General features: G+C 34.4%; 1 protein-coding gene across 1 annotated transcript in view; it reads right to left on the bottom strand.

Moving 5' to 3' along the window:
• Window positions 1-5023: 5023 nt before the first annotated feature.
• LOC149943732 (P-selectin-like) overlaps window positions 5024-11885 on the bottom strand; it is a 50130-nt gene continuing 43268 nt past the window's right edge. Inside the window, exons 10-13 of the mRNA XM_090175958.1 lie at window positions 10223-10408; window positions 9861-10061; window positions 6919-7113; window positions 5024-5140 (exon numbers count right to left, since the gene is read on the bottom strand). Coding sequence (XP_090032084.1) covers window positions 5133-5140; window positions 6919-7113; window positions 9861-10061; window positions 10223-10408 — 590 coding nt within the window. The 3' untranslated portion in view covers window positions 5024-5132. The remainder of the gene's footprint in view (window positions 5141-6918; window positions 7114-9860; window positions 10062-10222; window positions 10409-11885) is intronic.

Below are 11885 nucleotides of genomic sequence, written 5' to 3'. Positions count from 1 at the left end.
GATAATGTAAAGAAAAGGTATGTTAGTATAGTTTTTGGGTAGGTGGGGGCAAGACTTATGGATATTGCTTTTAACTATCCAAAATACAGCAAATTAACAAATATTAGTAATTTTTCTTAATAATATAGTAATACCAGCTTCCTGCCTTTGATTGGTATCTGGGTCATTAGCATGGACTACTGGTTATTTTCTAACACAACTTTTACATTACTGTACAATTTATATTCTTTCATGTTATTCTTTCGTTTTGATTTTTGTTACAAATCAGTCTCGATCAGTTTAGCAATATGCTGTAACATTAATAATTTTTAAGCGGCCAATTTAAGCCATAAAACTGGGTATTTTTATTGATGCAGTTTTCGCGTTCTAAAGCTAGTAACAAAGGCTTAAGTATATTATTCGATAGAGAACAGTTCATTTTACAAAAAATATTTGAATTTGGATGGAAATTTCAAGATTTCGTTAAACTAAACCTTATTCCTTGAGGGGGTAGGAGTAACATTCCCTGGATTTTTCACCTAAAACAAAGCAAAGTTTTACAGAACCTGATTCACCTTCCTCCATCTTTCCGGCTTTCGGTTCGTTGGGCCGCCGAATAGTTTTATTTTAAAGCTTAAGGTCAAGGCTATCGGAAATGACCTTGCACAGGTGATTCCGTCGTCTGGTTGAGGCGCGAAAAGGAGCTAATTTAAACTGTCCAATTTTAAGCGTGTCAAAACTTACCCGAACCCACCATAGCCATTTTTATTCATTAAAAATTCTGGCTATTGTGAACCGAGGTGATGCGCCCATTCGTTGTTTTTCATTATGAACTAGTTGTGTTGCGGCGATTGCAAAGATTTTTCATGGTTTTTCCTACAAATAGTTTTTTTCATTAATAATTCATGGTATATTATTTTTAATAATTATCAACTAACCAAAGAAAGCGTTGTTCATAAGTTTGAAAAATAACTTGCTAAACTCAACTTTTGCTTCTTTTCGACGCTGAGTATTGAATTCTATATAGTTCTTAATCAATGGGCTTTGATTGAATTTTAAACCTCTGTGTATTTAAGGGGGAAGTCAGCAATAACCATAGAAATAAGACGTTTTTACGACACTCGCCAATTCTACAATAATTAAGATATTAACCCGTGTGTTTTTACATAATTTTCTTTGAAACCTTAACTAGTCAATGATTGAAGATGTACATTCGAATTCATTTTTAACGTTTAATTATAAATATTTTATTAACTATAGTACTTGGAAACTGGCGGCCTTGAATTTTTTTTTACTAGTGGACCGATTTTTAAAATTAAAAGTGTTCTCGATAGGTTTGGCATAAATCTAGTTTACGATTGAAAACGGCACCGCTAGCTCGAAAGACTAATTTATTATTCAATTAAAACCACATTTTTCTAGTAGTTAACCTGCCTGACGCTTGAAGTCGCTAGGGTCTTGGTGAGCGACTTTCTTAAAAAATAGCAAAATTCAAATGTAACGCGCGCTATATCACTTTATTCCACGAGGTAATTTTTTAGCGCGAGTACGTTTTTCAAATGTCGGAAAAGGGTTAATGCTTCACCTATAATTTATTCCATCTCAATATATCTATGTATTCCCAACTCAATGTAAACGTCTTAGGGGCAACGTTCCCCTGCTAGCGATTTTTACGAAACCCTTATGGTACATTTTAATATAAGGTTAAGTAAAACGATGTTTTTCTGAATTTGAATACGGCCAAGTTGTAAAGTTATTTAGCGTTTACATAAATCTGCGACTTCTAAACGAATAGAATTCTTTGTTATTGAATCTCGCTTCTAAACGCGAAATGGGTAGAATTTCCGCCCCTCGTCGCGCTTCTCGTAAGCCACCGTCACGGAAAAGAATCCACAGAAATAAAAGGATTTCTAATCAGTAAGTATTTGTACCATACACGATACGCAGACCGTTTACAATTTCCGACTGAGTATTGTGTTTTCCAGGAAGGCGAAAGTAAACTGTATTCTCGATACTGTGAGAATCCGCGATTTCAACCGAAAATTATCAAATGAAAGTTGAACAAAATTTGGCTTCGACATCGAATCATTAGTTCAAAGCCATTTGTACCCCAAAAGATTTTCCAATCCCGCTTGTTCTTACGGCATAGAAAAAGAAGAGCGAGCCTTTGAAAAGCATAAAGAAAAAACGGAAAAACAAGGAATATCGGTGAATAAATGCGGTTTGTTCATTGACACTGAATATGATACTTGGGTGCCTCCCCTGATGGATTAATCGGAACGGATGGATTATTGGAAATTAAATGTCCCTATTCAGCGAGATATATCCATCCAATCGAAGCCCCCGAAAAATTGAAGAATTTTTGTTCAAAGTTGGTTGGCGACTGTTTGATCCTAAAGCGTAACCACGACTACTACTATCAAATTCAAGGTCAACTATACATCACCAAAAGGAGTTACTGCGACTTTCTAATTTGGACACCACTAGGCTCTGTAACTGAACGAATTTACCCAGACCCCGCATTCTGGAGTAAGGTGTTTGGAAAACTAAAATTCTATTTCGAACGCTGTATTCTTCCAGAATTAGCTGACCCAAGATTTACGAGATCGATGCGCATTCGAGAGCCTGAGTCATCAGTCGTACCAGGAAAAACGGTTCCCCAAAATAAAATTAAATGAAAAAGCATTGGCGCACCAAAGAATAAACAACCAAAGAAAAAGTAGCGCGAATAAACGTCTCGCCTCAATGCAAATATTATGCCGGGAGTCGAGGCTCACTCCTGTAATCCCAGGCGGCCGGGAGGCAGAGTTTGTGGATGGTCGTGTGAGGACGACTAACAGTTCCCCAACGGGTGGTCGGAATACTTCCCCACCCCTGTGTTCACCCCTGCCCCCACCCCTGTCCCCACGTATCCCCCCGTTGGCGTGGCCGTTACACATATCTCGCCCTGATTAATCAGATGGTGTTTCGCCGGGCTCGCGGTCTTCTCAGACTCGATCAGCCCTTTCTTCCTTGAATAAACAAAAAAAAATGCAAATGTTATTTTTAATAATATAATTGTCACTGTAAATACTTTTATACCGTTCTACTGGCTATCCTGATCGAACGAGTATCTAACCTTATAGTTTGTTATTTCAATCATTGTGTATAGTATGAGTCAGATTTTGTTACGTAAATTCTTGCGTAACTCAGCATTTTCTCCGAAAACAGACAAAATTACAAGCTAAATGATTTTTAAAAAATATCTTTTTCTTACAATCTCGATCCTACATGAAAGACATGACATTGGAAAGACATGATTCAATATTAAATTTCAAACTTGACAAAGAAATACACAATTAGAAAAAAAATACCTGTAGTTCTAAAAACATTATAGGCCTACAAGCTAAACAAAAGAAAATGGAATGATTTTTAATTTTTCGTCAAACTGTATAAACCCTAAAAGTATTTTCAGAATTTTTGGTCCATTTATAATCCCCAACTCACCCCTCTCTCTGTTCCGTCTCTGTCGTTCAAGCCCATACAACTTATAAAAACTCTTTTTTTTATCAACGTAATTGTAAATAGCTATTTCTATAACATAAAATAAATACATGCAGGCCAAAATAAAATTATCTTCGAATGCCGAAGTCTGTCGTGAACTCGTGATAGCAGTGCGCCCTCGCTAACTACAATAGTTATATACAGTGACGTAGACAAAACATTATCACATGACCTCCCGTATATTAAAGAAACACCTATACGAACTAGATACATATATAAAAGCGTTTTTCCTTAGATCGCGCGCTTCCTAATATAGAAGGACTCGCGCACTTTACGCACGAACTCCTTTGAAGTGGTAATGCGCGCGCCACACTCAACTTTAACAGTACAATGAATAAAAGCAAATCACGTGAAATTAAAATAAAAATATTTTCCGGCAACACCAGCAAGAGACGTGTTTCAGCGCCATCTCTTATTTTTTCCCAGAAACACAAAACCACTAACTTCCACCTTAAGTTAGGTGAAGAGCAAGCGATAAGTATGATTTAAAATGTATGTAGTGCATAATATATTTCTTCCTATGTTCTAAAGTTCGTGTTAGCTTTGGTTGATTATCCATAAATTTTGCACCCAGAATCTGCAATTGCTTTTCCTATTTGACAGCTTTTCTAATGGAAGCGAGGTGATATTCATCATGCAGATCGTGAATCTCCTGCAACGGAGGTTGAACGACGGAAGGCCCAACGGAAGGTGCTGAACATAGGGTGCAACGGGGGTTAAACGTGGGAAAGTGCAGTCCCGGGTGATGGACAGAATGTGCAACAGAAGGAGATGGATGGAAGGGGTCAAAAAGGGCTTAGGACAGATGATTCAATGGAGGCTGGAGATAATTATGACGGATGGCGAAACCTCTCTCCTGAAAGGCAAATTTGCCTACTTATGCAGTTATTCGACCTCTGATTTTTGACCACGCAAAACATTTTAAAAAAAGCTATAAGTTTAATGCGTTTATAAAATGAATTAAATTAATCGCATCCCTCAGTTACATTGTAAAATATTTACGATTATTGTTGGTTTGAAATTCTGATTATAGATAAAATGACGTGCTTTTCAAAGATAGTAACGAAGGAGCTACTTAAAAACATTAGGCCTACTTTAGTTTTTTGATAAATGTATGCCTTAAGAAAATATTGGAAAAAATTTAATAACAAAATAAATCAAAAGTATGGAAGATTCAAATTTATTGAACTTCGTGAAATAATTAAAAAATCAACCTTTGAGGATGATAAATTATATTTCGGTACTTCAGGCGGACACACAAAATTGAGAGTTATCTATGTTCTTTCGCCTAGAAAGTCCATCGGCTGATGAACGCTTTCAATTCTAATGAAAATCTTATAAAAATTAGATTCAATGATAATTGAATTGAAAATGTATGTATTATTTCTAATAGGATTATATTTTTATATTGGAGCATAAGGAATTACATTTTCTTCATGATAGGCAAGAAACTCACTTTATTGATTGATATAAGGAACAACGTATTCAATACACCAACATATATTTTTTAAACTTTATTATTTTATTGAAATATTTTCAAACAATAAGTATTTTTAATCGTTGAAACAGTTCTGGAGGATTTCAAAACTGAAGGGATGGAGTAAACATTGTCATATTCCTGAAAACATATTATGCTTACTTATAAAATGTCATTAAATTCGAATCAAATAAAATTGCTCGACTTCGCCTTAAAAGATCTTTTACTGTTTTTGAAGGAAGTGGCTTTTTTAATATTGGAAAAGAGTTCCACATTTCGTAGGACATGGTTACATATGATCGCTTTCCAAATTATCGACAATTGGTCCTTTCTATCGACTTGCTTTTGATCGAAGATGGGTTTTTTTTTATTACCGACAGGTTTTGTAAATGGGAACATTTGTTTGACAAAAGTGACAGCATTGGTTTTTAGAGGGAAAAGGTTAAAAGTTAAAAGGTCTAGGTTGCGAGTGTCTTGTGTTTTAAATAATTATTTGAAACCAAATAATATATATTTTAAAAAATAGCTTGTAATTATTGGTTGGGTTAGGTTTTTTTTCATCGGGCTTTAAATATAAACATTTTGATCATGTGGGAACTGCTTTTCGGTTTGTCAATCAAAGCAAGTAAATCAAATTAGTCTTGTAGAATCATTTGGTATTCGATCAAATGTTCCCAATTATCTCGTATTCACTCCAATAAAAATAAATTACGATCTTGTCTAAGATTAACACCTCCAGAGGTTTGCTTGAGAAGCTTTGAGCGAAATATATATATACATATTTTTTTAATTTAATTAAACCTCGTTCGGTTCTTAGATTTCAAGTGAGTTTAAGAACGACCAAAACGGACCGCACAGGCTTTAATGGTAGCCTCATGTGCAACCCTGTTTTATTGGACAAACTCAACTGATGTTAACTCCCACGACAAATTTCCGCAAGGCTCGGTTGCTCTGATATCTGACATTTCGTACTCTAGAAACATCTGTTTCTATCAAATATACTGAATTTTAATAAAAGGGGAGAACGAGATAGTGAATAATACGCGCTAATTACCCTTGGCTGTTCTTTAAAATCTTAAGGCAATGAAACACATGTTTTTTAATCCGCATTTATTGTTTCAGAAATATCTCTTATTTATGGGGCCCCATATTTATGATCTGATTTCCATTCAATATCAACTCATGTCGTATTAACATTGTTTGCCCAAATTTTTTCCGGAAAATCGTAAGCACAGATGGTTGCAGATAAATCATGCTTAATTGGTTTCAGATAAATTATATGCCTTAATGTTTTCGGATAAAACATTTGTCCAATTTTATTAGGATTTCTCTAACCATTTAGGTTTTTGATAATTTATATTAATACATGAACAATTTTATGTTGATAGCGGAAGCGGCACTTATACATAAGTATATACCAAAAAGAACAAGTCTGCTTTGGGAATTTTACATTTATTTAAGCTAAAATAAAACGAATAATTTTGCCAGTCCATTCCCTGACGAAACCCCCGAATGGGCTGGCGAAACTATTCGTTTTATTTTATCTTTAGCAATTGTATTATACTGAAAATGAACTTGTTCTTTTAAGTACATTATTTAAATTTGTAGTGAAATTAAAGAATTATATGGTTAAAAAGAGGCAGCAAATACCGATAGAATTAATTCTTCATTAAATTATCATTTAGTGTTAAATCTCCGTTTTTAAGAGAGCTTTTTTTGCATTTTCATTCAAAAAACACTGAGTAACAAGAGCGGCGCGGCACTGGCTTTAGAAAGTGATCAAACTTTGCATCACTTAATTTAAATTTTTAATCAAGTTAGTAGCTATGTATTCACCAGCGCCAACAACGATTGCATCGAAAATAACGGCTTTTTCCGAAACAACTAGTGAGGGGATGATGTTTGAAATTGTTTCTTACCTGAACAACTAAGCAAACGCCTGGACCATTCGCCATTCTCTTTGCAACACACTTTTTTTATAAAAAGTCCATAATCGTCCGAATATCCATTGTTGCAGTACATCATACAACAATACTCAGACTGATAATTATCTTTTGATTCGCACCTCGAATATCCAGTTTCCGAAAATCCCAACGATTCACAATCGAAAAATCCTAGATAAAACATAAATATAAATTATCTATAAAAGTCAACAGTATGTGGACCAAAGAAGTGATCGGCTCCAGAATTATTCGAAGTCAGAGCCAAAATTTTTATCTTCAATTTCAAGGGTGCCAAAGCCTTAGGCAAAGCTGGAGCCAAGGCCAAGAAGCCACTCCGTGTATCATACAACACTGAAGGCTGAAAATCTAAAGACTTAATCTGCGTATAAAGTGGGAGTCAGGGGAAAAACCATCGGCGTAAGCGCCTCTTTCATCTCAAAAACTTTGGATTATTGTCGTCATCGACGCAACGTTTGGGTGTTATTTTTAAAGGGTGTCTAAACTACCTGAAACTTTTCCGAAGCACCTCTTTGAAAATCCGAAAATCCCCTGATAAATTCATTTCCAATGTTTGGAAATACACTTTTCACCGGGGCTAATGAATTATGTTCCTCTAACATGAAAAATCTTAAATATAGAATAATTCTTAAACTGCCATGATATTCAGCGAGTTTTAATACAGTACAATATTTTTCGCAGGAACTGCTAATTTTTCCTTAACTTCCAGTCGCTTCTCAAAATACATAGTTCCATTTATTGAATGTGTGCTTACTTGAATAGTAAATACGTTTCGCTACAAAATTAAGCCTGAAATTATTTAAATTATAATTTGTTGAATCAACAGTCGTAAGTAGCACAAGACCAAACCGGTTCTACGTTTAACTTTTAACTGAAAGTCAATTTTAACTATTTGCCCTCGAATAAGTAAGGTTTTTATGCTTGGAAAATACTATTATCGGTTTCATACTTTATTGTCGTTGTTATGCCAATAACAAGTTATGTTAATTCAAGGCAAAATTTGCAATCATAACAATGTAACAAACATACTATCAAGTTGGCAGGCCAAGATAAACCTCTCGTCGTAAGGGTTTGCCTGTGACATTTTTTTATTTTACATTAAGCGAAATGAAAGTCAATGGCTCAGCAGCAAACAATGTGCCTGCTAAAGTAATGACCCGGGTTTCAATCCTGGCTACGACTGTATTTTAAATTAAAACAGTTATTTCATTTAAGTTAAACTTATAAATATTAAAAATAGTATAGAATAAATTGACTTTAATACGATTATAAAAGCGTAAAGTAAAACGGATGTTTGCCAAAACTGTTTTTCTGAATATCCTACTAGCGAACTATGTGTCCGTGGTTCTTTGGTAGAACTCACGTCTGCCAGGTAGGGGCACCCGGGTTTAAAACCATATCGCAGGGTTGGTTTTAATTCAATAGAAGAGCCGCAACATTTGAATTTATTCTACGCAATAATTGACATTGAATACGAAATCTAATTTTATTTAAATGAGATCCAAAAGGTCCGCTTGAGCTCAAATTCTAATTTACATATCTGCTAAATATGTGTCGGTGGTTCTGTGGTATAGAACACTCGCCTGCAAAGCAGGACGGCGCTGGGTTCTTATTCCTTCCGACGCTTCGCAAATTGGTAATCAGACGTTTAACGTGAACATTAGGTAGAAACCTTGTCTTTTGAATGCTAAGACGTTTAACGTAACTGTTATCGCTTGGTCCATCCCTAAATTGAATAAAAAGTAGATCGAGAGCAGGAATACCGTACACACACACACACCAACACTACAAGGACAACACAAACGCCAACACAACACCAACAGTCCCCACCGACGTCGCAAAACCAACAAGAATTTGAATTCTGGTGAATTAAACACGATACTGTGAACAACAGAATGAAACAAGCAGACACGGTGATTTTAAATCCCGTCCTAGGGAACATAGTGCCCTCGGAGAGGTTAAAATTTTAAAATACTTATTTTATACTTTATAATATTTATAATTTCTCCCTTTTTAAAAAAAAATATATCAAAAGTGAGAGTTTGTATAATTTATAATTTTACTTAATATTTTCCCATCAATTGCTTTTGCCTTCCGCCTACCACTGAAAAGATTTTAAATCTTAATTATTTAAAAAGTTTCATTAATTAAAACCCAACTCTGAATATCTCAGAAATAAAATAATTTAAAAAGAAGTTAAACCCCGATCATATAGAAACACCCTGTATAGTTTAAGGCGTGTGTTTCTTTTGTTCTGAAATATCCTTTACTGTGTGGAAAAGAGTTCACGTATTTTTTAAATTATATTTTCTCTGATCTTATTTTTATAGGTATGGTTTTGCTCACAGAACAAAAAATCAAATCCATTTCCGATTTAAAACTAATATTACGGGTGAAAGTATTATAACGGGTGAGTGCTTTTTAACTTATGCAAAAAAAGTGATTAAACAAAATACCATTAGAAAACATTTCCGTCTACGACAAAACGTAATCTTTAAAAAAACTAGTTTGTGAATAGCGAGGAGTTGGCTTTCTTAAATGAAAACCATTTCGAACGGACCGTGAATTAATTAATATTATTGCCTTTTAAGATTGCCGTAGCTCTATTAAACATTTTCAGTAATTTGGAAACCTGGAATTTTTTCTTAAGACCGTTTAACTCGAAACAAGATGTAGAAATACTCCTCGCAACGAATGGAGCAGCCCCATTTGAGATAAATTACGGGTCTGTTAAAAAAGATTTCTTTTAAAAGCTCAATGTGAGACATAAATAAAAAGCAACGTAATTAAAGTCGTTTAAAATTCAACCGCCAAACGGAGAGTCAACTTACTTTAATTAAAGGTATACGGACAGTTTAGGCTATAAGATTATTAAAATATTCACAAAACCAAATACGTACTTTTACAGTGAGGTAAGTCTCCAGACCAATCACCTTTCTTTTTACAATCTCGAGAAAGTTCCGTGCCAACCACTTTGCTATCGATTTTTAAAGAATAGTCTTTGGGACAAGAGAAATTGCAATTCCAAGGCTCATTTAGTTTTCTAGGAGAGCATTCATTTATTCTTTGATCTGATTTTTTCAGTTCACAATCGTAGTTCTCTAAAAGAAATGTATCTTAAACTGAGCCTTGGTTAATTTATCCTTCTTTCTGTTACCGAAATTATTACGAAACTAAATGTTTTAACTAAAAATAGATAACAAACAAACTAATTCAAAGCCTACCCAAAGTGTTAAGCTATTTTAACTTTAGAAATATTTACTTTTGCATTGTAAGGTTTTTGCGGACCATATTCTACCAAAGATACAATCTATTTTTTTTTCGCCTTTAGTTTTATGATATCCATAATTGCAGCTGTAAGTGCAGTTCCAAGGCTTGTTATTTGATTTTCCATAACACGTTTCGTTTCTTCCTTCCTTACGACGTTTTGGTCGACAGGCAAATGGGTCTGGCAATGAAGCAAAATTGGTTAATTGATGCATTTGTAATGTAAATTGTATGAAGTCTACTTTTAAATTCCTTTAAAGAAAACCAAAGTTCAATATCTTTTAAAAATTTCAAGAAATAGCAGAACTAATGATTTATTATTTCCAAATACAAACATATATAAATTCCAAATAATAACGTTGGTATGCGCCAAAAGTTATTTTTTTTTATAATTTTAACAACATATTACAATTTTTCGATTAAATATTATTTATAAATGTATGATTTATTATGGGTTGGCTTTAAACTGGGCTACATTTAGTACTCGGAATTCGCATAACTTTTGTTCATTAGATAAGGTCTATTGAATATCAATCGGAAATATCCATATGGACAAAATAGGCCTTTCTTTATCAACCTAATAAAAATATTCGAAATCCAAAGTGAAACGAATAATTGTATACTTTTTATCCGAACCCTCTTATCAACGAATAATCTTAACCAGAGATAGTAACCGTCGCTTATGTTCAAAGTTCCCTTATCCATGGATATAACTAAAACATTCAATATAATTGAATAACTAGTTCGCCTTTTTCAAAATAATATTGTTGATTTGGATAGGTTATTGAAAACATAAAGTAGACTTATCTGTTCGGTTAAAAAAGAAACGAACTTATCTTGTTCGTTTTCGTCATATTCATTTTTATTTTCAAATATATCCGTAATACGTTAAAAACAAGTTTTAGTCATTTTTTAATAGTTTATTCGTTATCTGGAAAGCTACCGTGGTCTTATTATAGGGTTCACTCTGGCCGAAACATAAGCTAATTTCCTAGAAGAGGGGTTTTCTTAAACCCGATCCAATTTCTGTTTGCATGGGTCTCAAACCCTGGTGAAAGTACCGATTTGACGAATAAGTTGAAACATTTTTTGATTTCCACAGTAAACTTTTAGATCGCTCTAATTTTCATGTTTTTCTTATATTCTCATTGGCGGATTAAGTACAAGGCTGAGTAGGTTTAAGTGTTTACCCCCCCCCCCCCCATTGAATTGGGTGGGCAAACATTAACTTACTTCCTTCCAATCGAACAACCCTCGCTAAACTCCTTCCTAGGTGCCATTTTCAATCTTTGCGAGGGGGGAGGGTTCAATATTCGTCTCTATGCCACTGCACCCATCATCCATCTCCCGTCGATTGCACAGTTCTAACGGCACGCCTTGCGCCGCGTGCCGCTAAAACTGTGCGATCGACGTCAACGACTTTAGGTTGATAGATTTGTATCGGTTATAATTGGTTACGGTTTTAATCGGTTTGTTATTGATAGCGGTTATAAACGGTTAATTATTGGAATCTGTTATAATCGCTTTTGGTAATAATTATCGGTTATAATCGGTTAGATATAGGTTTCGGTTATAATCGGTATTATATGGAAAAAGGAACCCAGTGTCTGGGACTACTGTGTGAGGTAAGGTATCCAAGTCCCGTTGCCAGCATTTTT

This window comes from Leiobunum rupestre, chromosome 5, assembly GCF_980474605.1.
Source record: "Leiobunum rupestre chromosome 5, qqLeiRupe1.1.hap1, whole genome shotgun sequence".
Classification (NCBI taxonomy): Eukaryota; Metazoa; Arthropoda; class Arachnida; order Opiliones; family Sclerosomatidae; genus Leiobunum; species Leiobunum rupestre.
This window is presented reverse-complemented; position numbering and strand designations above follow the sequence as displayed.